Raw genomic sequence first — 17,485 nt, 5'->3', positions numbered from 1 at the left:
TGCGGCGGCGCCTCTCACTGCTTGTAGCTTTTCCAGTGTTTCCAGTGTTGCCAGCGTTTCCAGTGTTTCCAGTGTTTCCAGTGTTTCCAGCCTTTCCAGTGTTTCCAGCGCCCTGCCTCGGCGGCGCCTCAACTTCAGCTTCTTTTCACCGGTTCTCTGAGCTCCTCTTTCAGCAGAAGGTTCTACTTTCTTCATTCTGACCAGATTTTCTGAGTCACGCTGTGTTTATCCTCTAACCTCTGGTGCCTTCCCTCCTTCCCTCCATCCCTCCATCCCTCCATCCCTCCTTCACTCCATTCCACCTTCCCGCCATCCCTCCTTCCCTCCATCGCTCCTTCCCTCCATCCCTCCATCCCTCCTTCCCTCCATCCCACCTTTCCTCCTTCCCTCCATCCCACCTTCCCTCCATCCCTCCCTTCCTCCTTCCCTCCTTCCCTCCATCCCTCCTTCCCTCCATCCCACCTTCCCGCCATCCCTCCTTCCCTCCATCGCTCCTTCCCTCCATCCCTCCTTCCCTCCATCCCTCCTTTCGTCCTTCCCTCCATCCCTCCTTCCCTCCATCCCACCTTTCCTCCTTCACTCCATCCCACCTTCCCTCCCTTCCTCCTTCCCTCCCTTCCTCCTTTCCTCCATCCCTCCTTTCCTCCCTCCCACCATCCTTCCATCCTTCCTTCTCTCCATCCCTCCATCCCTCCTTTCCTCCATCCATCCATCCCTCCAGGTCTTTCTCCCGTCTTAAAGGCGCGGTGTGAAGTAGAAAAGGCTCAGCGGTTCTCGGTGGATTCCTGACCCGAGTCTTTCACTCCAAGTTCTGATGAAGGGTCAAGGCTCGTGTGTTTTCCTCGCTGGTTAATCACACAATGAGCGGCGGATTCGGCGGCGGCGTACTGAGGTCAGGCTTCGCCGCCGGGTTTTCTTTTCCCGTCATGGCGGCGCTCGATCGGCTGTGCTTTTGTGCCGCCGCCGTCTCCTCACTTGATCTGCGATGGACTTTTCATTCCGAGGCTTTGTGTTTCCCCCGAGTTCTTGGGCGGGTGGCGTGGAGGCGAGTTTGCCGTTTGTGCAACAGGGAGATGAATGGCGGCAACGCCACGCTTCGGAGTCGGGCGGTACGTGCCGGTCGAGTTTCTTTATGAAAAATGGCTGGAGAGCTCGAGACGCAGGAAGGAGCCGATACGCCAAGTTGAAGACACGTAAACAGGAAATGAGCAGGACGGAAACGTTTGACCACTTTGGATGAAAAGTCGTCATTCAGTCTTGATTCAGTCCTGCAGCAATAAAAATTCAACACACTAAAGATCTTTATTTTTTATTGAAGTTACAGCGAAGCAGAAGGTTTTATTATTACAGGCAGTGAAGAGAACGTTCCTCCTCCTTCTCCGCTCAGCGGGAGCAAAGCATCTCATAGAAATTATTGTGACCGATTTCTGAGTTAATGGCCGATGTGGCCGATGGGGTTGTTGGTGGCCGATGGGGTCGTTGATGGCCGATGTGGCCGATGGGGTTGTTGATGGCCGATGTGGCCGATGGGGTTGTTGATGGCCGATGGGGTCGTTGATGGCCGATATGGCCGATGGGGTCGCTGATGGCCGATGGGGTCGCTGATGGCCGAGGTGGCCGATGGGGTCGTTGCTGAGTGGTCTGACTCTCCATCCAGCTCGGTGGCACCGGTGCGTTAACGCCTCCCTCCTCTGTGCAGACGCCGGGAGCAGCAGCCACGAGTCGAGGGTGGGATCCATCCGGGAGCGAGAGAGGAAGGCCGTGGTCCCGCTGGCCGTCGTCTCCACGCTCACCGTCCTCGGACTCGTTGTCCTCGTCGGGATTCTCGTCTACTGGAGGTCAGTATTTCTACTTATTGTGAACAAAAGTTAAAAACATCATTTTAATTGTCAAATCCAACATTTTCACACAAGTTTTCATATTTTCCTGGCATATCTTCAAAACTCTGCTGCTGCATCAACTGTGAAATAACCGACTTGAGAAACCCGATAAAAGCAGGCTGTGGATCGTTAAGGTCGTCTCCCCAACGTTCCTCATCTGAACTCCACATGTTGTTGTTCTTGTTCTGCTCTGCTGGTCGTTGTAGCGCCAAGATGAGCAGTGCTAAGCTGTGTGTGTGTGTGTGTGTGTGTGTGTGTGTGTGTGTGTGTGTGTGTGTGTGTGTGTGTGTGTGTGTGTGTGTGTGTGTGTGTGTGTGTGTGTGTGTGTGTGTGTGTGTGTGTGTGTGTGTGTGTGTGTGTGTGTGTGTGTGTGTGTGTGATCCTCTGGATTATGTGGTGGAGAGAATAACGGTGTCAGCGTCTTGTATCTGGAGCGGCGGGAGGCCAGACGGCGCTAATCCCTCCGCCGTGTCGCCATGGCGGCCGGCTGCCGCTCATTTGGACGCTGCTGCTGTGCTTTTGAGTTCAAGTAGTTTGAGGGGATTTGGGATGATTTTTACAAATGTACAACAAGCCAACATTTGGCAAATTAGCATGCGACTGAATCCAGCTTGATGTGGGAGGCGGAGCCACGAGGAAAACTGGATTTCTGACCGGCAACTGGAAAAAGACAATAGTTGGACCAACTTCATTAAATTGCTTCAATTAGTAAAATCTAAATGAATCAAGTTCTTGAAAGTTAAAGGCTCATATTATGTAAAATCCACTTCCTAAAGGAAGTACTAATCAGTACTCGGTAATCGGTAATCAGTACTAATCGTCCTCATACCTGGACTGACGTCCCAGAAGTGAAGACAGTCTGTCCTCTCTGTCCCTGGTTTGTTTCAGGTTTTAAAAAGTGTGTTGCTCCAACCAGCCAATCAGAAATCAAACCCTATATAGTGTCATCGGGGGTTTAGCCAATCCTAATCGAGGTAGGCCCTCCCTTTGACTCCTCCCACAGTTAGGCAGCTCTGCTCTGGCACATGGCACCACGAGAGGAAGTACTTCCTCCTCTTCCCAAGATGGGCATGTGTGGGCAGAGCCAGTCCAGCTCACACAGACACAGCAGATTCTGAATGCAGCTCCTATGATCCAATATTCAAATGGAGGAAAATCAAGGAGGAGCTAGAAACTTAGAATACTGAAGGTTTCTGGACCGACCAGAACAGGAGGAGGAGGAGAACAGGAGGAGGAGGAGAACTCTAAGTTATTGAGTGGAATAAGTGCAAACAGGTGATCAACCTGTTGAACGGGTTGCCCAGTTAGAGCAACACTTTTCAATGCAAACACAAGTGAACCCCGTCAGACTGGATGAAAACAGCCCGAATCAGCTGAAAATACTGAAAACATCTCCAGAAAGGCTGTTTTCCTGCTTGAATAAAATAAATCTGAGTAATAAAACAGGAGAAAACCACTGCCTTCAAATAGAGATCAATATTTCTACGCTGAAAGGCCCCTTGCTAGCGCACTGCTAACTCCGCTGCGTTAGCCGCCTGCTAGCACACTGCTAACTCTACTCCACGAGCCGCTCGTTGCTAATATCTGGAACCAGGAACCTGGTGAGCTCAGGGACTCAGTGTTCATGTGTCCTCCACCACTCAGGGAACGTCCAAATTGTCCCTCCTGTCTCCTTCTCTGTCACTTCTCCTTCACCCCGGTAGTGTTTAGTGTGGCGGCCATGATGAGGACTGTCTGATTTCTCAATAAGCAAAGGAAAGGAGGCTCGTTGCTTCCTTTAGAACCTCCTTTAGCTTAAAAACCACTGATGCTTCCTTTAGAACCTCCTTTAGCTTAAGAACCACTGATGCTTCATTTAGAACCTCCTTTAGCCTTTAGCCTAGGAACCACTGATGCTTCCTTTAGAACCTCCTTTAGTCTAGGAACCACTGATGCTTCCTTTAGAACCTCCTTTAGCTTAAAAACCACTGATGCTTCCTTTAGAACCTCCTTTAGCTTAAGAACCACTGATGCTTCATTTAGAACCTCCTTTAGCCTTTAGCCTTGGAACCACTGATGCTTCCTTTAGAACCTCCTTTAGTCTAGGAACCACTGATGCTTCCTTTAGAACCTCCTTTAGCTTAAAAACCACTGATGCTTCCTTTAGAACCTCCTTTAGCTTAAAAACCACTGATGCTTCCTTTAGAACCTCCTTTAGCTTAAGAACCACTGATGCTTCATTTAGAACCTCCTTTAGCCTTTAGCCTTGGAACCACTGATGCTTCCTTTACCAAAGGAGACCAGCTCATGTTCCCCCACAATTCCTTGCGGCGACAACATTTAAAGGAACCCGCTCATCGGAGCGTTCAGGGAAACTCAGGATGACTGAAAAAGGAGCAGATCATGTAAGTTACCAAAGCAATAATCTGCTGAGAACCACTTGAAATCATCTAGAACCCAAACCTGCCGTCGCATTATTATGACGTCACTAAGTGAAAGTGCTGCCACACCACTGTGATCACCTTTACTAACTCCTTTAGGAAGTCTCCTAACACCTTTCACTAACTCCTTTAGGAAGCCTCCTAACACCTTTACTAACTCCTTTAGGAAGCCTCCTAACACCTTTCACTAACTCCTTTAGGAAGTCTCCTAACACCTTTCACTAACTCCTTTAGGAAGTCTCCTAACACCTTTCACTAACTCCTTTAGGAAGCCTCCTAACACCTTTACTAACTCCTTTAGGAAGCCTCCTAACACCTTTACTAACTCCTTTAGGAAGTCTCCTAACACCTTTACTAACTCCTTTAGGAAGTCTCCTAACTCCTTTCACTAACTCCTTTAGGAAGCCTCTTAACACCTTTACTAACTCCTTTAGGAAGCCTCCTAACACCTTTACTAACTCCTTTAGGAAGCCTCCTAACACCTTTCACTAACTCCTTTAGGAAGCCTCCTAACTCCTTTACTAACTCATTTAGGAAGCTTCCTAACACCTTTCCTTCACTCCTTTAGGAAGCCTCCTAACACCTTCACTAACTCCTTTAGGAAGCCTCCTAACACCTTTACTAACTCCTTTAGGAAGCCTCCTAACACCTTTCACTAACTCCTTTAGGAAGCCTCCTAACTCCTTTACTAACTCATTTAGGAAGCTTCCTAACACCTTTCCTTCACTCCTTTAGGAAGCCTCCTAACACCTTCACTAACTCCTTTAGGAAGCCTCCTAACACCTTTACTAACTCCTTTAGGAAGCCTCCTAACACCTTTCACTAACTCCTTTAGGAAGCCTCCTAACACCTTTACTAACTCCTTTAGGAAGCCTCCTAACACCTTTCACTAACTCCTTTAGGAAGCCTCCTAACGCCTTTCCTTAACCCCGTGATGTCATCCAGGGGTTAAGGTCAAGTCCATAGGTAAGGAGATAGGGGGGACCTTTTGGACGTCCCCTCAGTGTTTCACAGTGATGTTGCTATCTCACAGGCTAGTTAGCGTCGATATGAGCTGATGGCTAACATGCTAGCGCTGCTAGCTCGGTTGTCAGATAGCTCTACGGAGTTTAGTTCTACTTTTAGACAGTTTTGCTTTAGAGAAGTGGTCTGCATGTAGAACTTTGAATTGGATGATCAGTTTTGCACAGAAAGTACTATCAGTTTCTAGTATTTACTATTATTTAGTCAGAGGTCGAAAGAGTACAAAACTATTCTCAAGTAAAAAGTAGCTTAAACAAAATGTCCTCATAGTAAAAGTATATTATTTGTGTCCTGGTCTTTGAGAGTAGAAATGCCAGGCTGGAAACACAGAGTACTTCAGCTGGACTGATGTTTTTTACTTCCAGGACTTTTCATTACTTGATGGTTAAATGAATCGGAGCCACATCCTGAAGGAACGAAGAGCCTCTGGATTGTTGGTGGATTGGGACTCCTGGAGACCAGCAGACATGAGACCCAACTCATGTTCTCTTGGTCAATCACCTTATATCCATGAACAGTTTTAAAATATATTTATTCCATTTAAATTCTATCCACCCACTTTGATACATAGTAAAACCATATTTAAGTCATGATCTGTTCATGAGCAATATCAGTGTTTTTAGCTTGTAACTACTCCACTTCTGAAGCAGTACTTCATTTCGTGCCTTTCTACTAGTATTCAGTCGACTTTAAAACGATATTTAATCAGGTAACACTTTTAACTGAATTGAAGTTTCCTTCTTCAGAGCTTGACTAGATTCCACTGCAGGAGGAAAAGAACCTGCAGCGTGAAGCCGCTTTGTTGGACTTCAGACTGGCGTCGTCACAGTTTCTCCGCATGAAGGGATTATTTTCTGTTTTATTTTCTCTCCACAAACTCAACATTCACGCAGTCTTGAGCACAGGTGCACAAATCCTGTTTTACCAATCCCAGATTCAGCTTAAACAACGGAGGCTCACATTGTTGCCGTAAATCTGGTGCAAAACCGTTTTTGTGCTCCAGAGTCAAAGAGACGTTGTGGACAAAATGTGACCTTGTGCAAGCAAAGTTGAACGTGTGCGTGAGAATAGAAGCGGCGCTGGAGGGAAACTGAGGCAGCGGGTCTGAGGGAACCAGCAGGAACGCAGTGCTCAGGTTCTGGGTGTAAACCTCTGGGATGTTTGGCTGTAATCTCACAGCTCCGTCTGTGTTTGTGTTGATAATCCCTGATGACCATTTCTGGCCGAGACGACGCAGGTCGGTCGGAGGCGGCTTCATCCCGTTAAAAGCGTGTCGAGGATTACCATAACATGTTTCTCCTCTGTTGAGCAGATTACTGCGTGTTCTCCACAATCTGGGCTGCAAATCTCAATCTCCTGAAAACAAAAGCGTCTCCTGCCGGTCGCAGTCCTTGATGTTCTTTCTGTTCCACCGTCTCCTCAGACTCTACGGCTTTCTGTCCGCAGGATGTGCTTTCAGACGGCGACCTTCTACATCGATGACAGCTCGTCGCCAAGAGTCATCGCAGCACCGTCCGTGGCTACGCTAACGTCTGGTAACGCTCACACAGAACCACGACGGAACCACGACCATAGAACCACAACTATAGAACCACGACGGAAACACTACCACAGAACCACGATGGAACCACGACCATAGATTCATGACCACAGAACCACGACAGAAAAACGTCCATAGAACTACGACGAAAACACGACCATAGAACTACAACCATAGAACCACGACGGAAACACGACCATAGAACCACGACCACAAAACCACGACGGAAACACGACCATAGATTCATAACCACAGAACCACGACGTAAACACGACCATAGAACCACAACGGAAACACAACCATAGAATCGCGACCATAGAACTACAAATGAAACACGACCATAGAACAACGACCACAGAACCACGATGGAACAACGACCACAGAACCACGATGGAACCACGACCATAGAACCACGATGGAAACATAACCATAGAACCACGACCACAGATCCACGACCACAGAACCACAATGTAAACACGACCATAGAACCACGACCACAGATCCACGACCACAGAACCACAATGTAAACAAGACCATAGAACCACGACCACAGAACCACAACGTAAACGCGACCATAGAACCACGACCACAGAACCACGACGGAAACACGACCATAAAAACACAACCACAGAATTCCTCGTAGTTTGATCTATTTTCCCAACTTCTTGAAGTTATTCCAGGATTACTTTGAGTTTCTATCGCCTCATCAGATAATGAACAGACATCCACAAGCCAAGACAGGAAGAAGCTCATTTTAACTTCTTTCAAATTAAAAGTATATATTTACATATTTATTAGTACTATAAATTGCTCCTGAAGACAAAGGTCCAAATTTCTTGAAATAATTTTAACGTCTGGATGTTCATGAGGAGGGAACCTATGCTTTAATGTTTGTCATCAACCAATCCGCTGCTACCACTGCGTACATTTCTATTGGCTGCAGCATTAGGCCACGCCCCCTCCAGGCTTGAGTCATCAATATTTCACCTCTTTCCAGGAAGCACAGGAGCAAATTTCAAATTGAAAAATACAATTATTTAGTTCAGATCGAGAGGTTAACAAAGTTTTCTGGTGTGGTTTGTTTGTTTGTTTGTTTGTTTGTTTAATTTTTTACAGCCGATCAAACGTTGTTTCCCCTGAAAGACTTCGTACAACATGTAGCTGAACTCCACGAGACTCAGGGCTTCCAGCGAGAGTTCCAGGTACCAACTCAACTTATTTCTTCCTTCAAATCTGTGTGGGTGTGTGGGTGTGGGGGTGTGGGGGTGGGTGGCTGTGTGTGTGTGTGTGTGTGTGTGTGTGTGTGTGTGTGTGTGTGTGTGTGTGCGTGTCAAAGATGAGCGTACTCACGATCTGCAATTGATGAAAATAATAAATGAGGTTGATTCTGTCATTTATAGCTACAAAAACGAGAATAACTCACTTCCTGTTGCTTTATTGACCTAAACTGTCATTTATGTTTAAAAAAAAATAAAACTACCTGCACGAATCTTTTTGTTTTGACCAGTTGTGGCCATTTTAGCAGCTTCAGCTAGTTTAGCTGTTATAGTTATATATATTTTTAGCAGCTGGCTGTTTTAGCTTTCCTTCCAATTTGAGCTCTTTTTTTGTCATTTTGGTAGTTTGAGCCGTTGTTAACGGTTTGAAGTATTTTCACTATTACTTTCATGTTAGCTTGTGAGATGCTTAGCTACAGAACTAAGCTCAAGGATTGAGCAACATTAAAATTCAGATAAGAATTAGATCATTTTATATGCGTTAGGAAAAGGGGCTGAGGATCCGCGTATTGCTTAACTAGCATACAGGTACGATAGCGAAGTGTGAAAGGTGTTGGTTGGTCGTGGCTTCGTACTGGTGAGCTAATGATCGCAGCGCTAACGTCGGTGCTTCCCTCTGTGTCCTTGTTAGCATGCAGCGTAACGTAAAAACAAACTGTTGTTCCTCTGTGTCGTCTTGTAATCTGTCTCACCTCATTGGTTGACTGTGTTGTCATGGAAACGCCCCGGCTGCCTGCTGCCCCCCCCCGGTGGTTAGATCCTGAAGGAGAGTTACGAGGTAAGACTCTCCTTGGGGCGTGGTCTGCAATCCACCACCATGCCGCCGCAACATCTCGCTTCCTGTTTCTGTCCAGTCACGTAAACCAGCGTCTCCCAAAGTCTTCGTCTCCCCGTTTGTCCCCGTTTTACTTCTGCCCTCTGAAAAAATCTCACTTCGGGAACAAAACACATTACGAAGTTACTCATGTGACGAAAATGTTCCTCTGTTTTCAATGTTGGTACAAAATGTTACTCCAACTCTTATTCTTTTAAATTGTATCAGTTTCTCTGTGTCTTGCACTTCCATATATGGCCACTAGGAGATATTTTGTTACAACAATATAAATCCTTAAGCTGAATACATTTTAAACCCAATTTTCTTTTGTCGTACTTTATGAAATTTGCATTTACTTGTTATTTACTAATATAAAAACAGCTTAAACCCACGGCTCAAAAAAATAAAGGAAACAGTAAAATGACACCTCCTGGTTTGTGATGGGGCAGGGCGGTTTCCTGCGTCCCCCACTAGCTTAAAGGTTTGGATGGAGCCAGAAGTACCGTAACCATTGTTAGTCCCCCCCCCTCCGTTGAGGTACCTAGCTCACTGGTATGGTTCTAGAAGGTGGGAGCTGACAGAAAACACCTGGTGCTCCCTCTAGTGGTGGGAGCTGACAGAAAACACCTGGTGCTCCCTCTAGTGGTGAGAGCTGACAGAAAACACCTGGTGCTCCCTCTAGTGGTGGGAGCTGACAGAAAACACCTGGTGCTCCCTCTGGTGGTGAGAGCTGACAGAAAACACCTGGTGCTCCCTCTAGTGGTGGGAGCTGACAGAAAACACCTGGTGCTCCCTCTAGTGGTGGGAGCTGACAGAAAACACCTGGTGCTCCCTCTAGTGGTGGGAGCTGACAGAAAACACCTGGTGCTCCCTCTAGTGGTGAGAGCTGACTGACTACTAAAGTGACATGAGGCTGAAAGGATGAGAGGCGATAAATGTTCTGTGGTCACCTGCAGAACCAGGTCTTACAGGGTATGTCCTGCTCACTGCCCTTTTGCACACCAGTTGGTGAAACTGAATCTCAGTCATTGTTGCTCCTGACTGGACAGGTGGGCTTCACACCTGTGTGACTGACTGGTAGTTAGACTGTGTTGTTCAGGTCTTCCCTTTATTTTGTTGACCAGTGGTTGATAAATGTGATGTGCAGAAATTATTTCATTGAATTATTTCATCTGTAGTTTGTAATGAAATTATTTTTATTATTAATATTACTGTTATTAATGTTAATAATCATAATAATAAAAGTTTTCAGTAAAAACTTTTATTCCAAATATTTCACACATCAGATTATTTTCTTGTGAACTGTTGTGCTAACCTGGGATTAGTTGAAATGCGTATTGTTGTGCGTGTTCCTTTGCAGGAGGTGCAGACGTGTGCAGTGGATGTGAGCGTGACGACCGACAGCGCTAACCACCCCGACAACAAAACCAAGAACAGATACAGCAACATCCTGGCCTGTACGACCTCGTCATGTGACTTTAGACAAACACATCGTCATGAAGAATTATCTGATCATTTAAAAAAAACATTTTTTGTGTTATTAATGAAAATAATTAAACTAGCGTTTGACTTAGAATCGTAAAACCTAATCTTAGCGAGCAATTAGCTCTGCGTACGTTTTCGTTGTCGGAATGTCGTTAAACCCTTATTTGTCTCTGTGGTTCAAACCGACGACATTCTGCTTCACATTTCCTGTTAAAGAGAATATTTAGCCCGGCGAGCTCAGCGGTAGAGCATGAGACTCTCAGTCTCAAGGTAGAGGGTTCATGTCCCACGCCGGGCACCACCTTCCTGTGGGCTCTCCACCTGCAGGAAGGTTCTTAATGGGTGCAATGTGATCTGGGTGACGGTGCTCAGACTGCTACCCCCACCACCCAGAAATGGATAAGCGGGAGAAAATGGATGGATGGATGGAGAATATTTAGCCTAGCTTAAATCCTCATTAAAACCGCATTGTTCCTCTTGGATCTGAGGTTCGATTAACGGCCGGATCCTCCTCTCCAGTACCCTGGAATAGACTATCCCAGGAAGGCTGAGGAGTGTTATCTCCCAGTAGTTGGAACACGCCCTCTGATCCCCATTCTTAAAAAGAGGGACCACCACCCCGGTCTGCCACTCCAGAGGCACTGTCCCTGACCGCCACACGATGTTGCAGAGACGTGTCAGCCACGACAGTCCCTGCACATCCAGTGCCCTGCCACCGAGTTAGTTGCTAAGCTCCTCGGTGGATGAGATTCGCCCTGAGTCCCTTAAGTCTCTTAAGACTTCAGCTTGGGTAATGGACGAGTCTACCGCTGAGAACCCAGCCTCTGCTTCCTCAGCGGAAGACGTGATGGTGGGATTGAGGAGGTCCTTGAAGTATTCCTTCCACCGCCCAACGACATCTCCAGTTGAGATCAACAGCTCCCCACCTCCACCGTAAACAGTGTTGGTGAAAAACTGCTTCCCCCTCCTGAGGCTCCGGACGGTTTGCCAGAATTCCCTCCGGGCCAAGCCATAGCCCCGCGGGCAAAGGCCCGGCCACCAGGCGCTCACATACGAGCCCCAACCCCAGGCCTGGCTCCAGGGTGGGGCCCCGCCTGCGCCTTACCAGACGACGTCACGCTTCCCTTTGTGTGGTTATCCATAGGGGCTTTTTGAACTGCTTTTAGTCTGACTTGTCACCTCGGACCTGTTTCTCTTGGGAGACCCTGCTGGGGGGCATAAAGCCCCCCGACAACGTAGCTCCTAGGATGATTCAGGTACTCCAACTCCCCTACCATGATAAGGTATGGGGGAGACAACAAAACATCAAATTCTATATTTTAAATGTTTTTTTTATTAGTAGTACTTGATTGGATGTTAGCTATGCTAAATGTAGCCTTTAGCACAGCTTTAGCATAACTTCGCTTTGTGAAAGCTGATTTATTCTTCGTTAACATCAATCGTGTAAACAGAAAAAGAAAGTAATCAAAAAATGAGAATTGACCATGAAAACCACATGGAAACCGATAGCATTAGCATTAGCAATAAAGCTAATGAAAACCTGTAAATCTCATCTGCTAAGTTTCTTCTTGTTTTTGATTCTGGATATTTAAAAGTACTTTCAGTGAATTTGTGATGTTTTTGATCTTTGACTCTCAGATGACCACAGCCGCGTGCGTCTCTCGCCGCAGCCCGACAAAGACGGCAAGACGGCAGATTACATCAACGCCAACTTCGTGGACGTACGTGAGAAACTTCTTCTGGTTTAATTTTATTTTTCCAGGAGTTTCAGTGAAGGTATTCAGCAGAGGTTAGCGCCGCTCCATTGTGGCGGCGGCACCGCGGCAGTCAGGGCCACTCTGGAGCGGCGGCGTGCCGCTGAACGTTGTGGAGGATCTCTCCAGCTTTTGTCTGCGCCTCGCTCTGCCAAGGCAACTTGATGCCGTCAGTCACGGCGAAGGTTACCTGGCGATGAGCGCCGGCGAATGAGCCGCCGTGCAGCCTCTCCACTCCTCCGCCCTCGTCCTTCTTTGTTCTCCCTCTTTTCTTTTTTTATCTCCCAAAAAGCTCCAGAGGAAACGAACAGATCGTTGGAGCAGCGGATTCGCCGGCTTTGTCTTTATGCACAAAAACACTGAAAGTTTATTACTCGACTTTATTACTGAGGCCTTGTTCTCATGAACACACTTTAACTGGCAGAGTGTGTAGCTCTGAGTGTGTGTGGCGTTCCTCTGAGTGTGTGTGGCATTCCTCTGAGTGTGTGTGGCGCTCCTCTGAGTGTGTGTGGCCTTTCTCTGAGTGTGTGTGGCGCTCCTCTGAGTGTGTGTGGCGCTCCTCTGAGTGTGTGTGGCGCTCCTCTGAGTGTGTGTGGCGTTCCTCTAGTTGTGTGTGGCGTTCCTCAGGGTGTGTGTGACGTTCCTCTAGTTGTGTGTGACGTTCCTCAGGGTGTGTGTGGCGTTCCTCTAGTTGTGTGTGGCGTTCCTCTAGTTGTGTGTGACGTTCCTCTAGTTGTGTGTGACGTTCCTCAGGGTGTGTGTGACGTTCCTCAGGGTGTGTGTGACGTTCCTCTAGTTGTGTGTGACGTTCCTCAGGGTGTGTGTGGCGTTCCTCAGGGTGTGTGTGACGTTCCTCAGGGTGTGTGTGGCGTTCCTCAGGGTTTGAACACGTCTCGGTCGTACGTCGCTGCTCAGGGTCCGCTGGCGTCGAGCACAGAGGATTTCTGGAGGATGATCTGGGAGCAGAACGTCGGCGTCATCGTCATGATCACCAACCTGGTGGAGAACGGACGGGTCAGTCATTTTTGTCTCCTCCGTCAGCTCTGTAATGTCTCTCCTCCGTCAGCTCTGGAATGTCTCTCCTCAATCAGCTCTGTAATGTCTCTCCTCAATCAGCTCTCTAATGTCTCTGCTCCGTCAGCTCTGTAATGTCTCTGCTCCATCAGCTCTGTAATGTCTCTGCTCCGTCAGCTCTGTAATGTCTCTCCTCCATCAGCTGTGTAATGTCTCTCCTCCGTCAGCTCTGGAATGTCTCTCCTCAATCAGCTCTGTAATGTCTCTCCTCAATCAGCTCTCTAATGTCTCTGCTCCGTCAGCTCTGTAATGTCTCTCCTCCATCAGCTCTGTAATGTCTCTCCTCCATCAGCTGTGTAATGTCTCTCCTCAGTCAGCTCTGGAATGTCTCTCCTCAGTCAGCTCTGGAATGTCTCTCCTCAATCAGCTCTGTAATGTCTCTGCTCCGTCAGCTCTGTAATGTCTCTCCTCAATCAGCTCTCTAATGTCTCTGCTCCGTCAGCTCTGTAATGTCTCTCCTCAATCAGCTCTCTAATGTCTCTGCTCCGTCAGCTCTGTATTGTCTCTCCTCCATCAGCTCTGTAATGTCTCTCCTCAATCAGCTCTCTAATGTCTCTGCTCCGTCAGCTCTGTAATGTCTTTAACGGTCTCCTCCGTCAGAGGAAGTGTGAGCAGTACTGGCCGGCGGAGGTGGAGGAGCAGTTCGGCAGCTTCCTGGTGACGGTGCAGAGCAGCAGGGTGTTGTCGTACTACACCCACAGGACGCTGGCCGTGAGGAACATCCACCACAAGAAGGTCGGCTGAAAGACAATTTCCCAAATAAATTAAAAGCATCGGAGCCACAAAACATGTGAATCCTCTGAAATCAAGAAAAAACCTCTTTCAACAACTAAAAAGTAGTTCTAGTTCATCCTTCCAGACCGCCAGAGGCGGTGCTTAAAGCACTGGATGTTCCATCTCGCGCATGCGCAGGTCGAGTAATTTATATCAACAAAGTCACCTGTGACCCCTGGATGACCCGGAGAGTCTATATCTACCGGCGTCATCAGGTGATCTGTTCCTTTCTATCTTCTCGCGATTGCGGTTACGATAGCAGGTCGGTGTTTCCTATTCACAGCTCGTCGCTAGTAGCTTCATAACCTTAAGGTTGGCGCTGCGAGTATTCTCGTCCGCTCGAAGCTGCGACTCGCTGTTTTCCCTTTTCCAAGTGTGGCTGGGTTACCACAGTCCGCGGCAGGCGAGAGCGCCGCTTGACTACGGTAACTAGTTACCGGGGGCTGCCGGAGGTGGTGAGTACTGCGCACGTATTATCATCGGCGGGATCGCCTTGTGATTGTGTGCTAACTTAGCCTCGGTGGCTCCGCAGCTACGCCGCTGTCTCTGCTCTGTGTATTAAAGAGCTAAGGTTACTCTGCTGTGTTGCTGAGTGGTTACCTGACCGGTGGATTCGCTGTTGTGTGGGTCCGACGCGGTCTCCCGGCTCGCTGCCGCTACCAGCGGACCGGTGGGTTAGCGCAGCTTGTACGCTGAGTGCGCTCTCTCGCTCTCGCTCTCGCGCTCGCTCGCTCGGAGCTCCGCAGATGCTGGCCGGACTCAAGGGTTCTTTCCCATCACACAAGCGAGGGCAGGGCTCTGGCAGCCATGCACAATACTGGCAGCTATGGGTTAGAACAGCTAGCTCCAGTTGAGCCTGCCATTGCAGCACTGATAGTTTCGCCGGATAAGGCCGTGAGACCAGATGCACGCTGCCCCCGGCCTCAGTGCAGATTGACAGACGATTTGTTGACCCGCAGTTATAACATTGCTGCCCGTATGAGACGTCTGGGTAATTCGCTGTCACACCTGGTACTGGCTCTGTCACGTACTTTGCGGGACTCCGGGGCGGAGCCTTCGGCCCAGTCCCCCAGTGATGCTTCACTGCAGACATTCGGATTTATGACCAGGGAGTTGGGCAGGCTGATGTCAACGATAACGTTAACACGTCGCCAGGTCTGGCTGGCACAGTCCCCTCTATCCGAGTCATGCCGCAGAACACTACGTTCTCTTCCGGTTGTACCGGGCCAGACATTTGGCCCAGCGGCATTGCAGGCCTTTGAGCGTAGCCTGCAGGTTTGCCAAGCAAGGCAGCAGTTTGCCAGTCTGTGCCGGGCACCCACTGCCCCTCCTAGGCAGGGACAATTGGCAGCTGCGGGGGCAGGTCACCCACGGCTGTTCGCTCACCCATCCGGGCAGTCCAGGGGCCCGCAGGTCACGGTGCCGGGTTTTCGGCAACACAGTGCAGCAGCGCGTCCATATGCCCAGGGGCCTAGGGGTTCTGGACCAAGTCGCCGCTCCCCCAGGGCCCCAAGAGGCAAGGGGGCGGAACCTGAACCTTAGGGGCCCGGGTCGAACGCTTTTCCCAGGAGCAACTCCACAGCTGGGAAGAGCAGACCACAGACCCTTGGGTGGTGTCCACGCTTTCCAAGGGTTACACGTTACAGTTCCGACGCCGGCCCCCTACCTTCAGCGGGATCAAACACACTGTGGTCAGAGATACTGTGAAATCCCTCGTGCTAAGTCACGAGGTGGCCACCCTTCTCGGAAAGGGTGCCATCGAGCGAGTAAAACCAGAGGCTTACCTCAGCGGGTTTTACACCACTTACTTTCTGGTGCCCAAGAAAGAGGGCGGATTTCGCCCAGTCCTGGATCTAAGGGGTCTGAACCGGTTTCTCAAGGTTCTCCCCTTCCATATGCTGCGAGTGGCAGACGTTCTTCAAACTGTCTCAGCAGGAGACTGGTTAGTGACAGTGGATCTGAAAGACGCATACTTTCACATTCCCATTGCCCCTCGTCACAGACAGTTCCTTCGTTTTATGTTCATGGACAAGGGTTATCAGTTCAGGGTTCTGCCGTTTTGGCTCTCCCTGGCCCCACGTATATTTACCCGGTGTGTGGCAGCTGCTCTGTCACCGTTACAGGCCAGCGGAGTAACGATACTCCCCTATCTGGACGATTGGCTTGTCATTTCCCCAACACGGGAGCAGGCGTTGAGGGACACTGCGGCTCTCCTCGCTCACGTGGGCAAACTGGGCCTCAAGGTGAATTATGCCAAGAGCAACCTCGTTACCGGCCAGGTTGCGAGGTATTTAGGGCTGGTGCTGGATTCCTCATTAATGCGAGCTTCCCTCTCTCCAGAGCGGTCTCCACAATCTTGGGCCTTCTACGGCGTTTCCAGCGCAGCAGCCTCATGCAGTATGGCCTGACCCTGCGGCTCATGGGGATGCTGGCCTCGGCATCCATGGCCGTACCACTCAGGCTTCTTACCTTGCGCCCCCTTCAGGTATGGGTGAACAGCCTGCAATTGGACCCCAGCACTCACCGGCACAAGGTGGTCAGGATGTCTGCCCAGTGCCTCCTTACCCTCCGACCCTGGAGGGAAAGAGCTTACTTAATGTCAGGCGTACCCTTGGGGAGGGTAGCCTCCCGCCGGGAGGTTGTCGAGACGGACGTCTCTCTTGTCGGTTGGGGGACAGTATAGCAGTCCAGGACTGTCAGGGGCCTGTGGAGTACCCAGCAGAAGCAACAGCACATAAATGTGTTGGAACTTCAGGCGGTATTCCTAGCGCTCAGGCATTTTCTACCTGTTCTAAAAAGATCGGCATGTTCTCGTCCGGTCGGACAATACCTCAGCCGTGTACCACATCAACCACCAGGGCGGCACCAGATCTCTGGCGTGTCTGCGAGTGGCACACCAGCTCCTCACAATGGCTTACCCCAAATTACTGAGCATCCGGGCAATGTATGTTCCTGGTCTCGGGAACATGCCGCGGATCTCCTCTCTCGTCAGAAACCTCCAACCGGGGAGTGGAGACTTCATCCAGAGGTGGTGACCATGATATGGGCCACGTTTGGCCGAGCAGCAGTGGACCTCTTTGCCTCAGAGGCAATGACCCACTGTCCTCTCTGGTTCTCTCTGAAGGAAGAGACCAGCCCCCTCGGGCAGGATGCCCTGGCGCATACTTGGCCGGACGGCCTACTTTATGTTTTCCCTCCACTCCCCCTCATACCAGCAACACTTCACAGGGCCCAGCAGGGTGGTCACCGCCTGCTTCTGGTTGCCCCATGCTGGCCAGGAAGACCATGGTTCCCGCTGTTGATCAAACTCCTGCAGGGAACACCGTGGCGTCTTCCAGAGAGAAAAGACCTCCTGTCTCAAATCAATGGACGCATATGGCACCCAAGTCCGGGTCGCCTGAAGCTGTTCTTGTGGCCCCTACAATTTAGGACCCACTTTTGGCG

General features: G+C 49.4%; 1 protein-coding gene across 2 annotated transcripts in view; it reads left to right on the top strand.

The window, feature by feature from the left end:
- The window catches only part of ptprz1a (protein tyrosine phosphatase receptor type Z1a), a 72,470-nt gene that overhangs the window by 46,115 nt on the left and 8,870 nt on the right, over positions 1–17,485 (top strand). For both annotated transcript variants that reach the window (XM_080474939.1, XM_080474938.1), the window contains 8 exons: positions 1,700–1,838; positions 6,770–6,858; positions 7,980–8,065; positions 8,898–8,918; positions 10,315–10,411; positions 12,078–12,160; positions 13,073–13,207; positions 13,868–14,002. In XM_080474939.1, the coding sequence (XP_080331065.1) occupies positions 1,700–1,838; positions 6,770–6,858; positions 7,980–8,065; positions 8,898–8,918; positions 10,315–10,411; positions 12,078–12,160; positions 13,073–13,207; positions 13,868–14,002 (785 nt within the window). The remainder of the gene's footprint in view (positions 1–1,699; positions 1,839–6,769; positions 6,859–7,979; positions 8,066–8,897; positions 8,919–10,314; positions 10,412–12,077; positions 12,161–13,072; positions 13,208–13,867; positions 14,003–17,485) is intronic.

Source organism: Lipophrys pholis, assembly GCF_963383615.2.
Source record: "Lipophrys pholis genome assembly, chromosome: 11".
Classification (NCBI taxonomy): domain Eukaryota; kingdom Metazoa; phylum Chordata; class Actinopteri; order Blenniiformes; family Blenniidae; genus Lipophrys; species Lipophrys pholis.
The sequence above is the reverse complement of the archived record's forward strand: the minus strand, read 5'-3'. Positions and strand labels throughout refer to the sequence as shown.